General features: G+C 43.7%; 2 protein-coding genes and 1 pseudogene across 2 annotated transcripts; 1 reads left to right on the top strand and 2 right to left on the bottom strand.

The window, feature by feature from the left end:
* Positions 1-1,077: 1,077 nt before the first annotated feature.
* On the bottom strand, positions 1,078-9,470 carry LOC147971687 (uncharacterized; annotated as a pseudogene).
* Positions 9,471-9,794: 324 nt separating this feature from the next.
* On the bottom strand, positions 9,795-14,851 carry LOC125509370 (uncharacterized). Its single transcript, XM_048674337.2, has 10 exons — positions 14,692-14,851; positions 14,393-14,608; positions 14,119-14,258; positions 13,767-14,045; positions 13,457-13,590; positions 12,155-12,275; positions 11,826-11,918; positions 10,398-10,463; positions 10,218-10,315; positions 9,795-10,067 (listed from the first exon to the last, which is right to left on the bottom strand). Exons 1-10 carry the CDS (start codon positions 14,765-14,767, stop codon positions 9,989-9,991), a joined length of 1,302 nt encoding a protein of 433 aa, XP_048530294.1. The 5' UTR covers positions 14,768-14,851; the 3' UTR covers positions 9,795-9,988.
* A 168-nt stretch (positions 14,852-15,019) lies between these two features.
* On the top strand, positions 15,020-23,980 carry LOC125509369 (uncharacterized). The gene is made up of 13 exons (XM_048674336.2): positions 15,020-15,232; positions 15,314-15,393; positions 15,492-15,795; positions 15,914-15,937; positions 16,057-16,188; positions 16,279-16,403; positions 16,489-16,779; positions 20,143-20,273; positions 20,915-21,035; positions 21,127-21,216; positions 23,334-23,438; positions 23,534-23,625; positions 23,702-23,980. Exons 2-13 carry the CDS (start codon positions 15,331-15,333, stop codon positions 23,775-23,777), a joined length of 1,554 nt encoding a protein of 517 aa, XP_048530293.1. The 5' UTR covers positions 15,020-15,232; positions 15,314-15,330; the 3' UTR covers positions 23,778-23,980.
* Positions 23,981-24,085: the final 105 nt, after the last annotated feature.

The raw sequence follows: 24,085 nt of genomic DNA, 5'->3' as shown, positions 1-24,085 counted from the left end.
GGAGCGGGGTACTCGAGGCACGGCATGTTGCCGCCCTCAATGTACTCGAGGACGGACTCCAACGTGCGCCCGGGCACGCCCCACCACCGACGCCGGCCGGCGGCGTTGAACCTGCCGGAGGGCACGACGCCGTTAGTGGCCTCGAGCTGCTCGTCGTGCCGGCGGCGGAAGTACGACTCCCAGATTGGGCTGTCGGGGACGTACCGGGGCCCCTCCCTCGCCGCACGCGGCAGAGACGAGCGGATGCGTGCGATCTCCGCACGCCGCGCCGCGCCCGGGGGCACTAGCACGCCGTCGGCGCTAATCCTCCACGCCCCGGGCACCCGCATGTCCGGTGGGACCGGGTACTCGGCCTCGAAAAGGAGGCGAGCCTCGTCCTCGTGCAGATGACGGTGCCCGAATCCGTTCGCCGCCACGCCATCGCCTGGGAAACGCTTGGCCATGCTTTCAACTGGTGACGACGAGAGGAGGAAAGGGGGAGAAATGAGCGCGTTGTCGGTGGATGATCGGGGTGAGTCTCTCCGGCGCGCTTGCAGTCGGCTTTTATAGGCGGAGACGCCGCGTGGTAGGCTTGGCCGGCGCGTTACGCGTGGCGTGATTGCGTGGCGGCCGAGGGACGCGTCGCCCAGCCTTCACTGCGCCGCCAGTGAGGCATCAATGAAGGCTGACCAGCGCGGCAGCGCGCGGCAGCTTTGGCATTGGTTCGCCGCGGGAAACGAGGCAATGAGGACGACGAAGGGGCGAGAAGAGAGTAGAGTCACTGACGCGGCGGGCCCGTGGCTCTTCGCGCCAAAAACGATTCGCCCGGCGCCCCCGAGCGACCCCCAGCACGCTGGGTTCGGGTTGGGTCCACCGGCGCCAAATTCGGCCCGAGCCGGCGAAAACTGGGCTCTTAGGGGCGCAACTGGGCCGATTTTTTGGCGCCGGCGGACGAAAAAACGCCTGGGGGGCCTTCTTGGGGGCGCGGCTGAAGATACCCTTATCAGCCCTTTGCTCTCCGACGAGAGAAATAGGCCATCCCAGGCATCGGTTATGTACGCCTGAAACGCCTGCCCGTGGAACCCGGTGCCTCCCCGACTACGGCCCTCGAACAACAACGGCGAGCGGCCTTGGCTTGCCCCGGCGGCGTGGCTTTCGAGCGGCCGGCGTCACTACACGATCAGGCTAATTAGCGCTAATCGCTGTGACCTGTGACGGGTCAACCGGCAACCCCCATTCTGCATAGAGAAGGGAATTTGTCAATAGATTGCTTATTTGATCTTCTCTGCTTGTGATTAATCAAAGATTCAATTATTGATTGATTTTCCTAACATCCTTGCACTTACGAGAATTGCTTCATCCGAGCATGTGGGGATGGAATCAGGACAATGTTCGCAACCTTCCATCGGAAAGACATCAACGGAGGAAAAGACGAATGGAAAAGGCACCCTTGATCAATGGATTGAAAATCCAAACAAGAACTGTAAGCGTGCAGGTAGTCTTCTACAATTCAGGATGTTCTTACCCCTTAATGGATCGACGTTGTCGATTTTGAACGGCACGAGCGGCCTACGGCCAGCAAGAAGCACGTCGGCCCTCTCCGTCCATGCTACGGCTGTAGACTGCGTGAGCGCGACTAGCCGTGACGGCGCGGCCGCTTCTCAGCGGATGACGAGGCCCTCGGCCGTTCCTCCATAGCAACGCCCACCTGCATCTGACGCAGCGCCTGCTACCAAGGCCTCACTTGCAGAAGGCATGATGGCGGCCTCTGGCCGGCGCTGGCTGAAGCGCGTGCGCCGCGGTCGCTCCTCCCTCCGGCCATGGCGCAGCCTTCCAGGCCGTCGTTGAGGGTCCCTGTAGCGACTAGACCTCAAACAGTCTGATCTCTGTGCTCCGGTGTCATCTCTGGATCAGTAATGCTGACACCACACAGTACTCGAAGGATTTATAATAGAGTAGCAATCACACACTTATTACATCGAGTGTCTTCATAGAGAGCTTATTACAATAAATATGGCTTAAGGCCATCTAATAACTATAACAGCGGAAGGCTTGGAAGATAAGTGAGTCCATCAACTTCAACGGCATAACTGAGTATAGAACCACGACCTAAAAACCCCTTAATCGTCATCTGAAAAGTCTGCAGCATTAACGTTGCAGTCCGAAACGGGTCAACACATGGAATATGCTGGCAAGGTAACACATAGAGGATAATGTAATGAAACAGCTATACTATATGCATATTTGGCTGGTAGAAAGCTCTATGGTTACAGTTTTGCGTAAAGCCAATTTTTCCCTACTTCAAAGGAATTAATTTAATTACTATCATGGTGGTTGTTAAACATTGAGAATGGTTGACAGCATTCTCAATCCCAATTAAGCATCATCATTAAACAAAACCCAACAAAATTAATTTAGGGTAACATGTTGAGATTCACATGATAATCCTGGTACTAGATACTCAAGATGTCCATAACCGGGGACACGACTAACCATGATTAGTTTATTACACTCTGCAGAGGTTTGCGCACTTTTCCCCACAAGACTCGATCGTCTCCGTTTGGTTTCTCGCACTACATGGTGTTTGAGAAGACGGATGACCGAGACATAGTCTTTCAGAAGCGCTAGCACCTTACGATCGGGTAGACCGTACCACCTACATCCCCTACATCTGCTAGTCTACCACTGTAAGAGTTCGCATGACTTAGTCAACTATGCTAGAGCCCATAATAGCTTGTGGCTGCACACGAAAGTTTCTAGTATGAATAGTCTCATGATCCCTTTGAGCCTGGGTGGCGGTCCAAAAGAATACAGGCAAGTCTTGGAATACCCAGGTGCCTCAATCCACCCAGATGTGTGTTTAAGTTGCCACCTTAGATAAACCATTAATTAACAATCTCACATCTGTCATGGATATCACTCACCCAATCCACGTCTACTAGCATAGCATGGCATAATAAGCAAACGTAGAAGTAACTCCCAAATGTTTGATAATAAACAGGTAATAGGTATTACCTCATCTACTTCCCATCCCACAATTTAATTAGATCCTAATCATGCAATGTTTGAGGATCGATCTAATGCAATAAAACTGGATAGTAAAAAAGATATGATCAAAGTGTTACTTGCCTTGCTGATGATCCGCGAAACCTAGCGATTCGAAGTAACAAGCGGCGCACTCCGGGTACTCTATCGCAAACAAACAAACAAGCATACAATAAGTACTCCTCTAATGCACAGGTAAAACTTAAATAAGAGATCTAACCAGAAGGTTCAACTTAAGAACTCCGGTTTGCAAAAAGAATCAAACCAAACGAAGCAACGAAAGTCAAACGGCGAAAGAAAACAACTTCGTTCTACTAATCTGGATCTAGGGCAAATTTTACAGTAGCAAAAACTTATTTAAGTTGATTAAACGGATAGAGGGTTTCGAGACGAAACTCTAGGCGCTTGAATCGCCTGATTCCGATAAACGAGCGAAAAGTTAAACTAAAAAGAAAATCGGATCAGGAATCGCGATCAGAAAAAACGCGGATTAAATCCGAGAAAAAGAAAAACGACGAACGTTCGCTAGAACGAACGAATAGACAAACGCTCGCTATTTAAATAAACCGGAAAACCGATCTATTTAAAAAACCGACGAAAAACCGACGGAAAAACCGAACGGTTTTTTTTCAAAAAAAATTAATAAAAAAACCGGCGCGGAAATCGAGGCGGCGGCGGACCTCGGGCGGCGGGCGCTAGGGGCGGCGCTAGGGTTCGGCTGGGGTTGGGCCTCTCCCCCCTGGCTTATATATCCTAACGGGCCGGGAGTCCTAGTCGGACACGGCCCTAGGTCGGTTCGTTGTTTTTTTTAAATAATACGCGCAGAAGAAAAATAAAAAGAAATACTAAACGGACTCCAAAAATTCCGAAATAAATTTTCACGGGCTTCTAAAATCAAGCCGCACAAGGTGAACATTTATTTGGGGCCTAAATGCAATTTTGAAAAACGCACATTTTTCCTAAATTCAAATAAAATAATGAAAAACTCTGAAATAAAATCTTATTTGATTTTACTCTTAAATCCTCAATATTTCTTTATTTTGGGAAAGTCATTTTATTCCCTCTCTCATATTTTTTTAATAGAAATAATTGATGATAAAATAAATAAAATCAAATGATCCTATTCTCAAAATTTGAGAAAACTCAAATATGAAAATAATGAATTCCCAACTCTCTCCGTGGGTCCTTGAGTTGCATAGAAATTCTAGGATCAAATCCAAATGCAAATAAAATATGATATGCAATTATGATCTAATGTATAACATTCCAAATTGAAAATTTGGGATGTTACAGTCCCCTTCCCCCGCGCGGCGCTCGCGCCCGTTGTACCCAACGGAAGCTAAGGCACCTCCGGTCGGCGAGCCTGTCTCGAAAGGCTGCTGTGGCATAGAAAAATTCCCCATTGGGATTTCATATCCGCACATGAAAACAAGAGGATAAGGAACCTTATCCCTTCGACATTGTGCATCAAGGTCCTTGCAGTTGCATGAATTTGTAAAACAGGTCGAACAGTGGTCCAGACCGATTGTGCACCGTATCCTATTTCTGGGATTTTGCACATAGGATTCTGTTAACAGTACTATTTACTAGTATTTAACTATTTTAGGCCCTGTTAATTACTGCATTTTTTGTTGAGTTTCAACATTCCAGAAAATATGTGGTTATTATATGTGGCATGTTCAATGTGTTTGCTTTTTAGCAATCCCTATAACATGTCCTATTATTACAACGATATTGTTTTGCGATTGAGATTAAGTTTTCTCGCACAACAATATTGATTTGCGATTGAGAATATTTTTCTCTCGCAAAATAATTTCATAGCGATTGAGATTAATTTTCTCTCGCAAAATATTAATTCACCCTGCTGAATTATCTTGCAACTTGATATAATATCATCTCATTTAATTTGAGGTCTATACAATTCAAGTTTTTCACTTGAATATCAAGTTTGCAACATCATTACTATTCATTATAATAGTGGTGTATTTCTGTTGAGTACGATGTATTTCAGAATGTATGTATCTCCATGTTTGCTACTTGTCGAGATTAATACGTCTATTTGCAATTGAGATTTTGACATTCTTCATGAACATGTCACAACGGTCGAGATTGATTTCTCCCGCACAACAAAACTTGTAAATTTTTGACAATAACATCTACCTCAATATTAGGAAAACACAAGGTAATGATTTGGATTTACTGCCCATGTGCAGAGTAACTCTATTAGTGTGAGATCTGCATGATCTTCAATGTGTTATGTTCCCACAATTGAGGTTGAGCATTTTCAAGTTATACACTTGAGTCAAATTTTTGCATTCTTATTACAAAACCATGATGACTTTTAATTTACTTCTTGTAAATTAATTATCTCTGGTTTGCCCTATAAGTAATCGATGGCTAACAATTTGAGGCACTTGCCCTCAATGGCCACAACTTACTTAAGAGGGTCATGGACATCAAGATCAGTCTTGCATCCCATGGGATAGCGCGTGCAATCCATGCCATGCTACCGGGATGCAAAGGACCTCAAGGGTAATGGTTTGGAACTCATTTCAAACCCTCAATCTGACACCATCAAGCTGTCACGAGACCCTATGAGCATGGAGAGCATGATGGTTGAATATGCATCAACCGACATGTTTGGAGACTATACATTTAGTCCCTTAGTCTCTTTAGTGATCTATTTATTTATGTCCATTTATGATGTTCTAATAAGAACATGATTATTGTTGTCATTATATATTGTATCAGCAATTTGATACAAATTCATTTGTATGTATTCTATATATCCGACATTAATTTTCTTGAGAATCTTCATGTCTATATATAGATTTCTACGGGAGTCATTCCGATGAAAATTGATATGTGCCTTGTGGACATTTGCACCACAAACTCTATACTCAGGGAAGTCCAATGTTTCCACTCTCATTGAAAGGAAGGAGATATTTTAAAATCGCTAGATGCGATGAGGTATTTGTTGGCTCAACTCGAGTCATATTTACTATCCCCGTGGGTACTCGAGTAACGTCGGGATGTTTCATTGCTTCCCAAGTTTAACTCGTACCCTATTAAGCTATAGAGATATTCGTCAAAATGGTTTCCATAGTGAAACCTACGCCAACAACAAAGAGAAATATCTTCTCTTTATCACATGCAACGGATATGGCAAGCACATTCTCTATGTATCATCTGGGTTGTACTACACATATTACAGAACCCGTAGCACATGTTGCATGCGAGATAGTTTTCCAGAGTGTCTTTTGCATGACAAACTTGGCATTCCAGCTTTGGTCATCATTGACATTGGGTTGAAACCGAAACTATCAGCAATTCCAATGGTTTATGATTATTATGATGCTTAATTTTTACAATATTTGGATTTTGTGTGCACTATATGTGACACAGGGAGGCAAATTTTAAGGCTCGCACACCTTAAAGTGTATGCCTAACCACTCAGACTCCTTGAATGCATCAAGTCGAGGTAAATGGCTCTTCCCAACCATTGAGTAGACTATTCAGGTATTCCATGGTTCTAAAAGACATATCTACATGATGGTCTTAAGTGTGTGCTTTATTCACACGAAACCATTGACTTATTATCCTGACAACGATTTCAACCAAATCGAATGGATAACATTGCAGAATTCTCCTTGAGTGCCTTCTCTATGGCCCTCAGATTGAAGTTTAGCAATTTGTCCTAATGTCTAGACTCAAAATGGTTTGGTAGAATCCTATCCAAAGAGTTAAGCTCATTGCATTATCTTTACTTTGTAATTGCAACTTACCAACTTTACGTTGGAGTCATGCAGTTTTACACACTCATGACAGAACTGCATAATATTATTCCCCTCTATCTTTGATATGTGGATATCTACCAAGTATTTCCTATCTGCGGTAATTCGGTTGCATACCGATATCACCACCTGGCGTACATCATTGGCCCCTCAACATATAGTTGGGATCTATGTGAGGAATAACTGTATTACCGTCAATACCTCAGGCCCCTCACATGGTGAGTTATTCAAGGCCAGTATGCTGATTCAATGAGGAACATTTCCAGGCATTAGGGGGAGATTTCAAGTACCATAAAGAATGCCAGGAAATTAGTGGAATGTTCAACACATTTTTGCCTCAAATCCACGTACTCAAAGATCTGAACCATGCGTTCAGAACATTTGCAACACATTGCAAATAACCTGCCAGATTCATTTGCTGACTATAAAGGTGTCACACAATCCTACAATCCTGCAAAATATGCCTGAAAGAGTGAAGGTACCAATAAGAATCACTCCACTCCCCGTTCGAAGCAATAGGGGGAGATGTATGGCAATAGTACATCAGGATTTAGCTTCTTGCAAGCAAGGATATCAAGGCCTGTGAATCAGTAAATGCAAGTCAACTTCACGTTGACAGACACCTAATGGGTAGTATACACCTAGTGGACGGGAAACCTCCACCAACCCAGGTCATAGTGCACACAATGACCGGGACATCAGAATACCCGACTCAATCGCATTAGGAAATCGCGAGCAGTCACCATGGGCAACGATATTTCCATCAACTATATATTGATATATAAATTCTGAAGAAACATATAACCGGAAGTCTACAATTGTCGACATACATTTCTCAACTAGATTGAAAAAACCTTTCAAGTGATTCAGATCCAAAGACCATGGCCATGGCAAAGTGTGAACAACACTCGGACTGAACTCAAGCAAAGGGTATAATCTTGGTAGAAATAATCTTGCTCAATAATGGGAAGGTATTCATAAGCAATACCTACACCAGTTTTCTTCTGAAAACAGAATTGAGAACAACAAGGTGGTGAAATATAGAGCAATTATTGTAGCACAAGGGTTCACGCAGATACCCAACTATTCTCCAGAGGTGGAATCTCTTTCTGATAACTTATATCATTGGCAGCATAAAATCATCTATCTTTGCAGTTGATAGATGTAGTGATTACATATCCATGTGGATCACTAGATTCAGACATATATGATTGATACCCGATGGAATCTCAATTCTGAATCGAAATACAAAATGCAACATACACTGTGTAGAATCAGTAAGTCACCATACGACTTATTGTTGTTGGTACATATGGTACAACCGACGTAGTGGGTTCCTTGTGCACAAGGATTACTCCTACAATGATGATTATCCATATTTGTGTGTCTGCAATTGTGACACATGTAATCATCTAAATGACGGAGTTTAAAATGAAGGATTTGGATAAACCAAAATACCGCTCGTTACTACAACTTGAGCACCTTCATTCATACATTATGATTTACTATGTTGTCTATATCCAAATTATATTGGAGAAATTCATTGTGGACAAATCTTATTCATCCATAACTCTCATGGTAGTTCATTCTCTAGACTAGAGAAAGATCGATTTAGACCAAGAGATGATGGAAATGAGATATTGGGACTCAACGTTCCATAAGCCATTGGATCCACCAAACACAATTGGTTGGTACTTAAGAATATCTTTCAATATCTCCAAGGCATCAAACATTTTGTCCTGGTTTTTCAGTTTCACAGAAATGTGAACACCGATATCATTGGATACATCGATCAGATCCCCACTATGTCAGATCGTAGACAAGCTTAGTGTTCCTACTAGGTGTGGTAGCCCTCTCATGAAGAGTCTTCGAAACAGACATCATGGCTACATCCACCAACCATTATCTCAAAGATAATGTTGCTTGTGTTGCCCGGATGCAAACAGGTTACGTAATAAGCAATATCACTATATTGCATATCTTGTAAGTCAAATCATGTGACTGATTTGTTCACCAAGTCTCTACCAACTTCTACATTCCGAAAATATGTTCATGGAATTGGTATATGATGGCTTCGGAATTTGCAAGAATCATGGGGAGTATCTTCCTGAATTGTTCCTGTTAAAAGCATTATATTATACTCTTTTTCCCTTCATGAATTTACTTTATAGGTTCTCAAGAAGGTTTTTAATGAGGTAATATCAACAAAGACCATATGTCATATTTTCTGTTTTCCCCACCGGAGTTTTTAAGAAAGTATATACGACATATTTATTGTCCTTTAATTCTATGGGTTTTTCTCATATTGAGTTAAACAGACAATAATCATTATATGTTCCGGCATTTTCTTCTTATTTTTCCTATTGGGTTTGAAGGAGTTTTGGCAACATATCAAACACCTCTATCCTCATTTTTCTCACAGGGTTTTGGAGAAAACTTTATCAAGATGATGTCTGCTCACAAGATCAAGCATTGATTAGGGGGAGTGTTAGAATTAATTAACCACGTGTTAATTATGGGATTAATCCCTGCTTGTACTAACCGCAGGCAGTTGTAAAACTGCCGCGTCGGGTTCCTGCCGAACAGGCACCTCCTCTGAACAGACACCTTTTCCAATGATGTCCTTTTCCTTGTATAAATAGCAGATGCCATCTAGTAAAAAAGGGGGTGGATTTCATTTTCCTCTTAACAGTTGCTAAGAAGCAAACGCGCCGGTTCCGACTGAGCAGTCATGGCGCACCGTCATCTCGCGAGGGATTAGCCACATCAAAACATGTTAAAAGGTCATCATGTTTTGCGACTGCTAAAAATTCGATGTGATGCACTTTGGAACGATTCTGTAAAATGATGGTTTTTTGCATTGTGCGACACTTGATGACACCGCCGAGGTGGCTTTGGTTAACAACGCGACATGTCACCATACGTAGTTGGGGCGAGTTTGGATCTAGATGACATGCTTACTACACTTAAAAGAACTTGATGAGAATGACAACTTTTAAAGTTCAAGAAACCATACATTCAGTAAGCTTGTCTTAACTTGATTCGTTCTTTCTCGTACTACTTAGAACAAAACTCTTCAACCTGGGAGCTATTGCCAAATTAGTAGTCAACCGAGCTGTTGCACAGCGATGAAACGAAGTAAAACAACCTACACCTGCTGCTGAAAATCATCAGTCAGAGTCGTCATCAACCCAATCATATATATCCGGGGGGCCCCAGTAATACACTGTTGGCGGGGGCAGTGTCCACCTACAATAGATAACCGATCTCAGCATAAATTTCACCCACATTACATCATGTGAAATAAAAGGAGGAAGTAACGTAAATCATGAGACACAAACGAGAACATGTTTGGGTCCCGAAGTGCATACAAGCGCGACTCTCAGATTGACAGAATACCTGTTGTTCAATAAAGTATCACATTCGCCGGGGGGACGCTCAGCCACTATTAACTTTGCAGCAACCGTTGCCCCGTCCTTGGGTCTCTGTATGAGTGCCTGTTCAGCAACGCACAGATACATTGATGTTAACTTAGTGAATCAACTAAAACACCCCAGGCAGGCGGGTACCTGGACTAACCTTGAGGATGACTGGTCTACGCTCATGCATTGCAACCTCCATTTTGTCCAGGAGCAACGAAGTAAGCTGGGAAATGGGAATGGATGAAAACCATAAGCTCCACACAGTCAAGGGGAACCAATTCAGGGATCGATGAGAACTGATTTGCCGTATACAAAAAGTAGACTACAGGGTTGAACGGACAGCAAGTCAGGTAGAATAGTGGATGTGAAAGGGAAAAGGGAGAGGGGTGGAGGAAGGAAAAGGTTTAGGTAAAGAGGAGCAGGGAAGCAGTAGATACAATATCGCTCACTGAGCGGCCAGACCTCACAGAACCAAATGTGGTTTCATGTCATATAAGTCGTCATTTTATGCTTAATGATGTTTTACTTTATGTAACCTAAATAGGTCAAAATATTCTCTCGACAGACATATGGATATGTAACCCATGAAAAGTACAGACAAAGAGTTGCTGGCATTTGGCTCTCCCATCAAAATTACTTGTCGTTGATCATCAGTTTCTTCAGCTCAATGCAGCTGAGGGACTTAAGTTTTGATAAGGAGATTGCCTACTGCACTAGCGTGCATTACTCTCCTTTTTTTTTTGCGAATGCGTGTGCATTTCTCTCCAGATGGATGATACTATAACGCTTGAAAAGTACATGTAACTCATGAAAAGTACAGACAAAGAGTTGCTGGCATTTGGCTCTCCCATCAAAATTACTTGTCGTTGATCATCAGTTTCTTCAGCTCAATGCAGCTGAGGGACTTAAGTTTTGATAAGGAGATTGCCTACTGCACTAGCGTGCATTACTCTCCTTTTTTTTTCCGAATGCGTGTGCATTTCTCTCCAGATGGATGATACTATAACGCTTGTATGCAGACTGCAATGTTGATACCTTCTTGCTAAGACATACTCTACATAGCATCAGCAAGCAGTTTGAAGCCTAATACTACATCCTAATATTATGAAACATTTCAAGGAAAATCTACTTATATGACATGACATTCATCTATCCAAACTAAATATTTCAATATAGTCCATTAGCAAAAGTTTCAAAGGTTTGCCTACACATATCTCAAAAATGGCACGTATTTCTCACTGGAGGAGTACTTATGAACACACAATTTAAGATCCATCATAAACATCCTAAATTTTAACTAGGTGCAAAGCAATTATAATCACAAAAAACGTATCAAACCGGATTGTATTTATTTGCGTACAATTTCTAAAACCCACAAAATTTATTACGCAATTTCTCTAGGCCTCCCTTCAAAAGTTATGACAACCCAACCCACCAACCCGTAATAGAGACAAAATTAAAATCGGGACTAAAGAAAAAGAGAGTAGGACTGGCAGTGGCAAGAAGGGAAGTGCATTATTTTATGGCAGTATCAATATTGTACACATCCATAGTAGCATAAACATTTCCCATCAAAAAATAATACCTGTGCTATAGAGTGCAAAACAACCCCATCAAGTTGATTAAGGATATCACCAACCTCAACGCCCCCACAATTTGCAGATGATGCTTCAGGAATCTATGAAATATATGTGATCAACAGATTAAGTCAATGCAAACCAAGGACAGAGAAAGAGCAAGCAGAACACAACAACCTGAAATCGTCAGATCATTTACTGAACAGTGTCATCTCATGCTAGTTATCTTGTCAAGTGTCCCAACAAAAGTAATTGCAGTTGATTAAAAGGGAAAGAGTTGAAAAAAGTGGCCTGGGTGTGGGACCGCAGGTTGGAGAATTGGCCGGTGGATAAGTACCATGTCCACAAAAACTCCAGAAGGTGGCTTAGAGAACTTATGGCATATTTCCTCCAGTCTGGCTGATTCCAACAAGTGAAGGGAACGACCCCTTATTCCAAGCCAAGGTTGTTTGACTTCCCTGCACTCACCACAAAATTTCGTTGCATGCATTAATGTTTGGTCATAACAAGTACAGTAAACACCTCACACATAATATGAATTGGACGCCGATAAGTGCCACACGTGTGGGCGTTAGGGAGTCCACCCACACATTTTGTGTGGTGTATAAGAGGAACAGCCCACACACCTATGTGTGGGCAAAACAACTAGCGCCCACACGCCTCTTTTTTTCCCTCCCGATCCCTCTCACACGCGTGCGTGTGGGCGAAGTTGATAACGCACACACGCCCGTATGTCAGGCCTCGTACCTCCTGGTCCCGCACGCCACGCGTGACGGTCACCGCGCGCCCGCAGTTGCCATGGTCCAGACCCTCGTCCATGTTCGTTTAACTGCAGTTGCCATGTCGCTGAACTACGGTTGCCATGTCGGACAACTGCAGTTGCCATGGTTGCTCAACTGCAGTTGCCATGTATGGTCTGATCTAATGTAGTTGCCATGATTTCATAACTTTAGGAGTTGCCACATACTAACACTAGGCAGTTGAATGAGTTGCCATGTGCTCACAAGCATGCTAGGGCAGTTGCCATGTAAAAAGGAAGAGTTGCCATCTGCTTACGTGCACGTTAGGGCAGTTGCCATGTACATGCACGTTAGGGCAGTTGCCATGTACCGTGCAAAAACATATGGCAACTCGGTAAAAGAGAGTTGCCATCTGCTTACGTGCACACTAGGCAGTTGCCGTGTACCCTGCAAAACACATGGCAAACTCGGATAAAAAAAGAGAGTTGCCACCTGCTTATAAAGCACACTAGGGGCAGTTGCCATGTGCACTGCAAAACACATGGCAACTAGCAGCTTGGGTGTGGGAGAGGAGACGGGCGTGTGGGCGAGATGGCAAATGCCCACACACTAGCCCTTGTGTGTGCGTGCAAAGTGGCGTGTGGGCGAACTGCTGAACGCCCACACACCAGCCCCTCCTATGTGGTGAAACGGCCGTGTGGCCGACCGGCTGAACGCCCACACACCAGGCCTGTCCTACGTGGCACTAGAAATATGCCAAGATTCGTGCGCTCACGAACGGACGCAGATCCACGCGTGTGGGCGAGATGCAAACGCCCACACGTGTGGGCGTTAACATTTCCGTATGAATTATGCTAGAAGGTGAAGAAAAAACTGATAAGTTGAACACAATAACTTACCCATATGCTTTGAAGTGTCTCAGGCATCGCCCAACAATCTGAACTGGCAAGAAGGGGGTGGTTCTCTCATCTATGAAATTCATCCCAAGAATCCTTTTCTCTAAATCCACCAGAAGCCCCCCAATAAAAAAATTCTGGAATAGCGATATAAATAATTGAACATGAACAAGTATTCATTAAATGAGATCTATAAGAAACACACCCATAGAAATATGAGCACTTGTGGAGCTTTAGTTTCTATCAACACAAGCAGAACCAGAGCTCCCTAAGAGTAGTATTGAATCTGTTATCCTTTTAAATAAACTTTTACCTGCTCAAATTGGCAAGTGCTGACCATGAGTTCATCGCAATCTAACTCGCAAGCTGCGCGGAGTGTCTCCCCACGTTTCATCTGCAACCTCCCAGACTCAAATTTCCTGGCAACAGCAACCACCAGACCAGGCGTCAAGAAATAGGAGTCTGGGAGGTCGTTGAGCATCGCCGCGGGGAGTTTGGCTCGCGCAATGGAAACAATGGCGACATTATACAGCAAGTCGTACATGAGCAACCGCCCCTTCACAACCTTCTTGTTATGCAGGAGCACCTCGATCTGCAACCCTCACCAATCAATCAGCACATTATGAAGAAACAGAGCAACTGATGGAGGCAGGCAATCTGCTGACCTTGACGGCGTGCGGTTCGTGCACCTCGGTGTCACTTTCGGGCTTCCTGATGAGAGATGCAGATGTTATGATCCAGGTGGCAGAGCCCTCATGAGCGACGACCGTGCCCGTGCAGGCGAAGGTGGACGGAGGATCCCCATCTGCCCAGTTGGAAAGGCCAAGAGACAAATTGCTCGCGTCGCGTGAGAGTTAGGCAGTATAGAATACTACTACTGTAATAAGATACTAGGACATCGCATATCCGCAATAATCCGCAAGGGCAACAAGAAATTACCAGTGGAGGCGGATATGGAGACGACGGACTTGCACACGCTCAGCGCCGCGTCCCTCGCCCTCAAGCCCTCGGCGCTGAAATCGTTGTCGTCGTCCGAGTTGCTCTCGCCGTCGTGGTCGGAGGAGGAGGAGGGGGAGGGAGGGCAAGCGGGCTTCGGCTTCGGCTCCGGCTCCGATTGAGTGCCATGGCCGAACAGCAAGAACACCAGGCGGGCAGCTGCTAGGTCAGAAAGAAAGAATAATTAGTTACTCTGGAAGCACGAGGCAGGTGGGGGCGCGGCGCATCGAAGCCCCCTGTACCTTTGGCTTCTTTTTCCAGGTCTCGTTGTTCCCCTTCTTCCTGATTTCTCTTCTTCTTCGGCGGCATCTCCTCCATTGCCGCCGGCGACCGGGTCAAGTTGGAGAGCGGGTCGGGGTCGGAACTTGGAGGAGAAAGCGGTCACTTAAAGAAATACTAGCAGCCATATTTTTTATTATAACAGAATATAAGAAGACATCGTTTGTCTCCTTCTGACTTCTGAGTTCTGACCCCCCATTGGTAACACGGCCCGTCGAATCTCTGCCCTCCAGATCACGCTCCGGAGCATCTCAACCATCCAAACCCACCTCCTCTCCTCCGCAGGGCCCCGCCCGACTCCACCCTCCCGCGATCCCTACCTTTCCCCTCCCCTCTCGTCTCCTCTCCTCTCTCATGCTCCGACCTGCCCAACCCCGAATCCAACCCAGTGCATCTCTTTGCTAATCCGCCGACTCTGTGCATCCGCCGCTGTGCGCCGCCATCGCCGCCCCCGTTCTACCTCGGTGCGTACCTGCTCTCTCCACCCCGACATCGATTTTTCAGGTATGCGCTCTTAATCCCCACTCCCCAGCTCCCCCGCCCAAAAAAAAAACCAACTTTTTGGCATATCTCTGGTGGATGCAGCCCCTCATAGCCGGCACATGGAGGAGATCATCCCAGTAGGCCGCGAACATGTATCCCCGCAGACCCCACTCACGGAAGTGGTAATCTCTCTCTCTCTCTCTCTCTCTAGCCCAAATAATTACTGTCACGCATAGAGGAGTTGTATAATTTCTTAACGATTCTAATTTCTCGTGCCCAGATATCAACCAGTGAAACCACCTCTGGCGTCGATGAGCTATGTGCAGGAGATTTCTACAATCTTCGCGGCGTTGATGACGACACAAAGGCAAGTAAGAAGCGACAGCTGAGGATGAGAGAGGAACGGATACAAAACAGACGCTTAAAGAAGCAACGTAAAAGAAGGGAGGCTCAAGAAACCGTGGAGAGGGCCCTCAAGCTAAGAGAGGAACTGCGTCAAAACAGGCTCGATTTCGAGGCGTCGGTAAAGGGCAGAGAGGACGAGTTCTACTACACCCCTCGGTGGAGGAGGGCAGTCCCTGTTGGTGGGCAATTCACCCTCTTCCCTCCTACAGTTATTCTTGTCTTCCTTCTTTTAAATACTGTATATACAAGTTGTTCTTCCCTTTGTAATAACTTTGTCGCTATACCAACTTATTGCAGATAAGGTCAAAAAACCATTACCAGGTTATTTGCTTCTCTTGTCATTGTATTTATACCTATATATATATATGAACAAGGAACAAGTTTCGTTTATCCTCTAGTGCTCCGTGTTTAGTGAAGGGTGTTGCTTTTTGATTTTTAAGATTTTGAATGGATTCCGTATGATTCGATGGATGAGTTTGGGAGAGTATCTGAGCTCAAGCATACAAGTTGGAGAGTTGAGGAACTCACATTACAACTGGCTAAGTCTATTGTCGGACTTGAGTCATATTCAGGTGAAACTTTTTATGTCAGCATGTTATTATTTATGTTAAGTAGTATCAATTTTGCTATGCCACAACAAGTTCTATTTCTGTTCCCTGCAGGAAACAAGCATCTTTTCTCTTGCTCCGGAACTATTGTCGAGTATCTCATGGGTACTGGTTATGTGGTAACATCTGCAAGTTTAGTTAAATGGCCACACCAAGATAAGCAGGCTGATCAACTTAAGGTTGCTGCATTCTTTTGCTTTCTTCATTATCGTATTATTATCATCTAAACAATCAACTTACTTTGCTATCTGATATTTTTTCTAGATCGATGTACATTTACCAAGTGGAGAAGTACTCAAGGGCTCAGTCTCAAATGTTGATTTTTCTTACAACATATGTGTGGTTGAAGTCCCTTCAACTTTGCAGCTGCCAACGAAAAGATTCAGTGCTGACACTAGAATTTTCAATTTTTATGAGCGCCATCCAAAAGATGTTGTAGCTGTAGGCCGTCTTTGTAAGCCTTGGAGCTTGAACGCTGCTTTGGGGAAACTGGTTCCAAAAAGAAGCCAGTTTGATTGTGAAGAGCTTCTTGTTTCATCTTGCAGGATTTCAAAGGTAATCCAAACGACTGAAGTCATTATGCAAATTGATATCTGACACAACAATTATATAGTTTACTTAAAAACATATAATGCAGATTTGGTGTGTTTGGTTCCTTATTTGAGCACCATCGGTAGAACTGTAGCAACCTTGATCTTAGGTTTTCGTTGCATATCCATAACTGATATTGGAAGGACATTATAGTATCCCATGCATTAATTATGGCAACATCCCATATGAACTTGTTCAGAAAAACTGATTATATACCAAGTTTTCAAACCTATTAATCATAACCAACTAATTATTTGGGTAAACCATTTCATAAAACCACCTCTGTTCCATTTTATTATTTCGGAAAACCACTCTTTAAAAACTGACAGTTGTATGCCCACCTCTCAGTGACACAAAGAAATTGGGTACTAGTTTTCTGGAACTATGTTGTTCATGGATGGGAGACAACAGCCACTGTCATGTGCTAAACTGGGTAAAGGTCCGGAGACCAGGGATAGAGCACCCACCCTCATTTAGGGCTGTCAGGGCTCAACCCTGAGAGGCTCGGAGGTTTTGTTAGTGTCTTTTTGTTAATGATGGCTTGATTATAAATGAGTACTTCATGTTCCTTTTATATGGAATTCTTGACTTGATGGCTCAGAAACTAATGTCCAACTTAAATGAAATATCTCTAATTGAAAGTAAACTAATCTCATCTCTTATCTATATTTTATTAACTATTTAGGTCTGTATCGTTAACTTTCTAAAGGCAATCCTTATTTCTTTATTTGATTGGATGAGTTTAGGATCTATTGTGCTACAGCTCCACCCGCTACAGTATGTGTGAACACTGACCATACTATTTCCATAATTTGGGCTAGGGGCTGGTTCGCCCATGACTGCCACAATTCTAAAAATCCTGGTTCTCTGAAAGTGTGGAAAAGGTTGTTGTTTTGTGGAACTGCTCATTAGAGTGGCTCCTTATAGTTTGGAAGAAAAGGTGCAATTTAAGAAATTTACTTAATTGTTTTGGTACTACAGTGAAACTGCTCATTAGAGTGGCTCCTTATAGTTTGGAAGAAAAGGTGCAATTTAAGAAATTTACTTAATTGTTTTGATACTACAGTGAAACTGCTCATTAGAATTTTGTTAGCTTGCGCCTCCATAGGTATTAGTGTGATCGTCCCATAGTTCAGCTTCAAGTTATGGTGCCTTTCCACATTTAGAGAGAGCAGTTTGTACCAGTATTTCTTGTATGAAGTTCCAGAAATTTCTTGCAAAAGAAAATGGTGCATCATTCCTATAGCACTATATAATTACCTGTTTCGCAATTCATATTAGCTACGCCCAGCGCATCGGATTCGATGGGGATGCATATCTCCGATTTGCAAATTGTAGAAGGGGTTTGTGAACCCGATGATTCCGATTCGCTAACTCTAGTATGCAGCGTATTTTTCTCTTTATGGAGATGAGCACACTAGGTGGGCCACATATTTTATTATACATCTGATTCATACCTAACAAAAGAACAGCCACCAGGCCCACTAGAGAATGGGAACCTAATCTGCTGGCTTCACATCCAGACTTCCTAGTCCTTGTGATCCCTGGTGGTACACAGGCACACATCTTTGGCTGCATTCGGCGTTGCAATGGATTATGGTAATCCAGCTTTTCCCTATTTTGGTCTTTGTTTAGCCAACTTATCTCTAATTCCTTCCTAAAAAAACACTTATCTCTAGTTCTATGACTATTTTCCCACATCCGATAATAAAATAAGCACAGCATAGTCCAGCAACCGCAAATTGAGCCTTCTCCTACCCCGACGCTGCAGGCACATAACTTTCCTCAGTTCTTCTGCTAGCTCGCCATCTCCTTAATACACATATGCCTCCCTGCCTGCTCTGTCCCATGGTGCTTGTGCTCTGGTGGATGGAGGAGAGGAGCCTCATCCAGGCATCTATCGACGCTGCACGGGAGGTGCTGCGACAGACCAGCAGCCATGTATGCGCTGATGTCGTCACTCGGATAGCCCTGTCAACTCAGGAAAGCTGCAGCGGTGTCTAGCCTGTAATAGCTGCCGCAGTGATTCCATTTTTGCGGTTCACTTGAGATTGACGTATCGTGAGCGAATGTCCACCGATCTGTACCGATTTCGAACACTGGTCTAGATCTATCAATTGATCTAGATCTGGGTTCGAAGCCCATTCCACCGAATCCAGTATCTATGGTTTTATCTTTCTGAATTCAATGGCAATGCAATATTCCTCTGTGAAACAAGTCTGAGAGTCATTGTCAGTTGCCACGTTTGCCGATGAGTTTTGGAGAACTATGATAAGATGTACTGTATTCTACTCCCTCCGTTCCGAATTACTTGTCTTAGATTTGTCTAGATACGAATGTATCTAGCACTAAAATGAGTCTAGATACATCCGTATCTAGACAAATCCAAGACAAGTAATTTAGAACGGAGGGAGTACACGATAGCGGCTTCTCCCTACAATACCCTGGGGTATTGTGTGTGCCCGCACCCTGTCATATAAGGGAATGACTCAGGGTAGACAAAGCAAGTACCCTGCAAGTATCTGGGGTCTAAACCAATCAAGGAGATATTTCCCATAATTCAAGGAGATATTTTCCTTCAGGAGGTACTCTCCATGACTACCACTCAGAGAAGAAGTCGGAAGCCTTGACTGCCAAGACTCATCATCGTCTCCATCATGGGAGATATTCCCCATATATAGAAGACCTCGGAGACCCCAACATAGGGGGATGGTTAAACTCACAAGAGAAGCAACTCAACACCGCAATGCCTAGCTTGTAGATCCAATCTAGTTCTTGTAATCCGTAACCTCGCATCAATGTACACAACTACACATGGCAGAATGTAGGGCTAGTATCCAACATGGGGCCCTGAACCTGGGTATATAATTGTCTCCATCGTCTCCGAAGTCTACGACAGTGTCCCCTCATTGCCTGACTCGACACCTAAATTGTATGTATACCTTCGTGTACAGGATCGGCGGAATTAATCACCAACAACATTCTTCGTTCAGAGATTCTTAGACAAATCTTTGAAAGGACAGCCTGTGGTCTGTGTTTACCACTGTCTATGGTTAGCCTACCTGCTACCGCAGCTTGCCTGCAAGGAATGTTTGTTAATCCAAGACGTATGAGCATTTGCACTGAAGAACTTATCAAAAATTTAATTGGTTACAGTTTCTTATATCACCAACTCTGTTTTGAATGACAATATTTATTAGTTAAGTGTCCATGTTGAAGTTTTTCAGCTGTGCCACGGATATAAATCTGCCGGAATGTTACATGTTAGGAAATTTCTTCATAATTGGTCATCCACGTTTGCCACAGTGATAATTGCATTTCTTGCAGAGAGGTGTTGGGGGTCCTCTGATGGATTTTGATGGAAATATCATCGGCATGAACTTCTATGACAAGAAAGAGACCCCTTTCCTTCCAGGTTTCATTGTGTTGAAGTGTTTGCAGCACTTCAATGATTTCAAGTATGTCTTTTGTTACTTATGTTTTGTTAAAAGGAAGTATCAAGTAGGCTTGCATTTTCTAGCCCATAGTTAGAGTCACAATAGTGATTGTCAAAATATGTTATGTGTAATATTGAAGTGACTAGGCTATTTTTAGATTTCTAGTTTGAAGTTTAGTGTTTCGTATTTCTTAGTAATTTTCCTTGTGGAGATTCTGTCGATGGTTCAAACATTACCAACAGTTGTGTGTTAACTATAGTTAGATTGAGCTACCGACAGAGCATAAAGCAGCAATAGAACTTTGTTTCTTTATGACAAATGTTTTTAGCCATATCTAACTGTATGACCTCCTATACTGCTCTATGTTTTCAGTGCTCTCTAATGGTCAATCTGGGCAAGTTATCTGAAAAGATGAATGCACAGTTTAAACACCCCTCTTGTTATATACTAACTTTGGTTCAACAATGTCAATATTCTCATTTTAATGTGTGGTATGTTGGAAGCTCTTCTTTCTTCGCTAGTACTTCATTGTCCCACGTTTTCATTACTCTAATTAAGCTACACCTTCATTGATATATTGTAGGCAAGTTAGTAAGAAGTGTGGTCTATTATTGCTGCACTTTATAGCGTTGTTTATTAAAATAAACTATGTCATGACACAGGAAGGTCATACGACCATTGCATGGACTGCGAGTTAGAACTCTTCACGAAGATGAACAGCTTACTGCACTTGAAAAGATACATCATGGGTTCCCTGAGGTCCGTGGTGTGATCGTGGAGAAGGTGTGCATTTTTTCTGCTGCGCTTCATTCTTGCATTGATCCACAAAATTGGGAGTTCCATATTTTTCTTAATCTTACGAGTTGTGTTGCAGGTTGAAGTACCTTCAGCTGAACATTCTGAGATAAAGGTCGGGGATATCATCACTCATGTTAATGATGTACCTTTCTCCAGCGCTGCAGAGGTTTGTATCCTTGTAACATTAAGGTTATTATTATGTGCATGAAGAAATTGCTGAAGAAGGCGTTTGGTTGATGGGAAATGGGATGTGGGAATGGGAAAACGACTTCACTCCCTTGTTTGGTTCACAGGATATGAAAAATATAGGTTGGGATTGGAAAAGATGCCATTTTTCCTACTCCTGTAATCCCAGAGGAGGGAATTGTCGGTATGTGATCTAGATCGAGAATTAACTTTCATCTTTCTCAACCCGTGGATGGCCCTTCTTCCTTGACAGTATACTAAATTACTTGCCTTGATGCCCATGGGTCAATCCCCATCATGGCATGTGTCATCGTGTCACTGGTTGCCGGCACCCTTGGACTAGTCACCTGCTCTGGCCATATGTGTCACCCAGGTGCTCGGCATCTTCCTTGTTGCTTGATAGCACCAGCCGATCTCGCCTTACATTGCTGCGCACTCTCCCTAGCAGCACCCAATCACGGTCATCGCATATGGTTGAGTTGAGCCTCCTCCTTTGTTGCCTCCTGGGGTATCGTCTTGACCACCCCTCATGTTATCGAACACAGCTGGTGCATTCCAAGTTCCATTGTCTATCACCCATCAGATGCTGCTGCTCTAGATTCATGTTAGAGGTTACACTACTCAGTCTTCAGCTCCTTTTGGTGCCGGGCTGCTACTCCAATTGGGGTTATGGGAACACTACTTGTGCTAGTTGCTGGAGGTTCCCGCTGCTTGATCTGTATCCTGTGATACTCAGTTTTGATCTAGGACTCGTCGCTAAGAATGAAGCAGCTTGCAAAGTGTGAGGCAACTAGGTTCTTGGAATCACATTTGATCTTTTTAATGTTTTTCTGATATATGAAACCCACCTTTTTTTATTGGGAAATGCTTACCTTCAGCCGGCAGATCGCTCCAGTGCGACCTGCCCCCTCCTCTGTGTGACGTGTGTATGGGTGTCTTTTGCGTCTATCTTTCTGCAACATTATGTGTGTTGCAAAATTGCTTTCCGCAACAACAACCATGTTGCAAAAAATAAAGACGAAAAAAACTACAAATATTTTCTGCAACTTTGTCTGTGTTGCAATTTTTTTCACGCAACAACATCCATGTTGCAAAAATAGTGAAGAAAAAATTTCTGCAACATTACCTATGTTGCAAAAGATTTCTGCAACATAATATTTGTTGCAAAGTATTCTGCAACACTAGCCTTGTTGCAATGATGAGAACAACATTGGACGCTGGATGGTTGTACATCTACGGTTGGCGAGGCGGCGGATCTTTTAGAAAGATCCTAAAAGATCCGCTGGCCGACGCGTAGCGCGGCCCTTTTTTATTTTGTCTTGGTCTCATAAAATTTAATTCCTACCTCAGTATATGCAGTTGTGAGAATATCACTAAGTTGTTGCGCCCCGAAACCCACTTTCATATCCCACCTGATATCCCAATTCCAAACCCATCATGCAACCAAAGCCCAAATGCCACTTCAGAGGCCATGTCCAAGGTCCAAGGAGGCAAGGACTAGTCCTACCAAAACCTGAAAACAAGTATACCAAAATGTTATAGATACAAGTCTTGGCAGTAAACTTATGGCATCTCCGGTCAGCAGCACTGACCCTAGGATGTGCAAGACTCAGGGAGCAAAACCCGAGACACACACGTGGCCATCTAGTAATGGACAAATAAACCTCATATTGCTCTCGGAGAATTAGGGTTTACAAAAGAAGCGTGACCCCCTTCCTCTCTACCCTTGGGCTCCTATTTGTAGGAAGGTGTCTAAAGGGGTGTACTTTGGCCGTTTGCCTTCCTCCATGACTGCGGAGCACATGCTGCAGGATCTCGACCATATGCGGGGGTGTCAGTCCTGCAGGGACATCGGCCATGATGGCATGCATCTGAAAGAAAGGGGGGAGGCGGGTAGGTTCCTTGTTGGTGAAGTGTGGGTTTGGGGTAATGCTGGGACTGTCCCCCGGACACAAATACGAAGATATGTAGTAGCATTAGAAAAGCAGATATGGCATCACTGGTGGCATCATTAGTAGGTTCCATCTGGTTAACACCAGGAACTGTTGTTAATTTGCACAATGTTGTTTGACAACATATATGTTTTCTGCTTGTCAGCTGGGGGGCATACTGCTGGATACGTGCGCTCAGCACATGCTGCAGAGACAGAAATTGGACCCAACAAAAGGCGGAAACCAGATGGAAACAGTGATAAGCCTCAAGGTTTGGTGTAAATATTAGTGCATAAAGTGTTTGCTATGATTCTCACTGACGTGCTGATTGTAGCTTCTTGTGTCCTATTTGTATATCCCATCCAGTTTGATGTGAAAACAGTGAGAGGTCGCAGATCTGAAGCCACAACCAGAACAATCGACGTCAGCAGGTTTAATCCTACTGGTGGATTCAACAGGTAATTTAGTCGTGTATGAACTAAGAAACAGTCTAGTTCGTTAGTATTTTTGTGTTGATATATCGTTTGCTCGCAGGTGGCCGCTTGGGAGACTTTATTTTATTCGGCGGGTTGAGAACGGAACCCTTTTCACCGAAAAGCACCGTGGCTAACAGGGAATCAACTTCATTTTGCCCCTTATGGTTAGAGCTGATTTGTATCCCGCTGGAGTAGTAATTAGGATTAGTGTTCAGTCAGGATTGATACTACTTTGAGCAGACCATTTTCTTTTGCAAGGACAAATTTGGCAAACTTACTCGCAGACTGAAGGAACTACCTTGAATTCTATTTAAGATATACTAGTAATAATCCGGTATTTATTTCTTCCAGGGAAATATTTTTGGAAAATTCTAAGCAGCAAGTAGCAGCTGTCTTCCTATGGTATGTGGCTGCTGTCCAATGGGATTTTGCCTATATAGGA

This window comes from Triticum urartu, chromosome 5A (assembly GCF_056163025.1).
Source record: "Triticum urartu cultivar PI428250 chromosome 5A, HENAU_Tu73, whole genome shotgun sequence".
NCBI classification, from domain to species: Eukaryota; Viridiplantae; Streptophyta; class Magnoliopsida; order Poales; family Poaceae; genus Triticum; species Triticum urartu.
Note: the sequence above shows the minus strand (reverse complement) of the source record. Positions and strands in the feature narration are given on the sequence as shown.

What these genes read in the sequence shown, in the direction of transcription:
- LOC125509370 (XM_048674337.2), bottom strand. Translation starts at nt 14,767, where the DNA reads ATGGAGGAGATGCCGCCGAAGAAGAAGAGAAATCAGGAAGAAGGGGAA. An exon ending in ACGAACCGCACGCCGTCAAG is followed by an intron (nt 14,046 to 14,118) that starts GTCAGCAGATTG and finishes TGAGGGTTGCAG; the next exon opens with ATCGAGGTGCTCCTGCATAA. An exon ending in GTAGACCAGTCATCCTCAAG is followed by an intron (nt 10,316 to 10,397) that starts GTTAGTCCAGGT and finishes GTTGCTGAACAG; the next exon opens with GCACTCATACAGAGACCCAA.
- LOC125509369 (XM_048674336.2), top strand. Translation starts at nt 15,331, where the DNA reads ATGGAGGAGATCATCCCAGTAGGCCGCGAACATGTATCCCCGCAGACC. An exon ending in CATCTTGCAGGATTTCAAAG is followed by an intron (nt 16,780 to 20,142) that starts GTAATCCAAACG and finishes CATTTCTTGCAG; the next exon opens with AGAGGTGTTGGGGGTCCTCT. An exon ending in AAACAGTGATAAGCCTCAAG is followed by an intron (nt 23,439 to 23,533) that starts GTTTGGTGTAAA and finishes TATCCCATCCAG; the next exon opens with TTTGATGTGAAAACAGTGAG.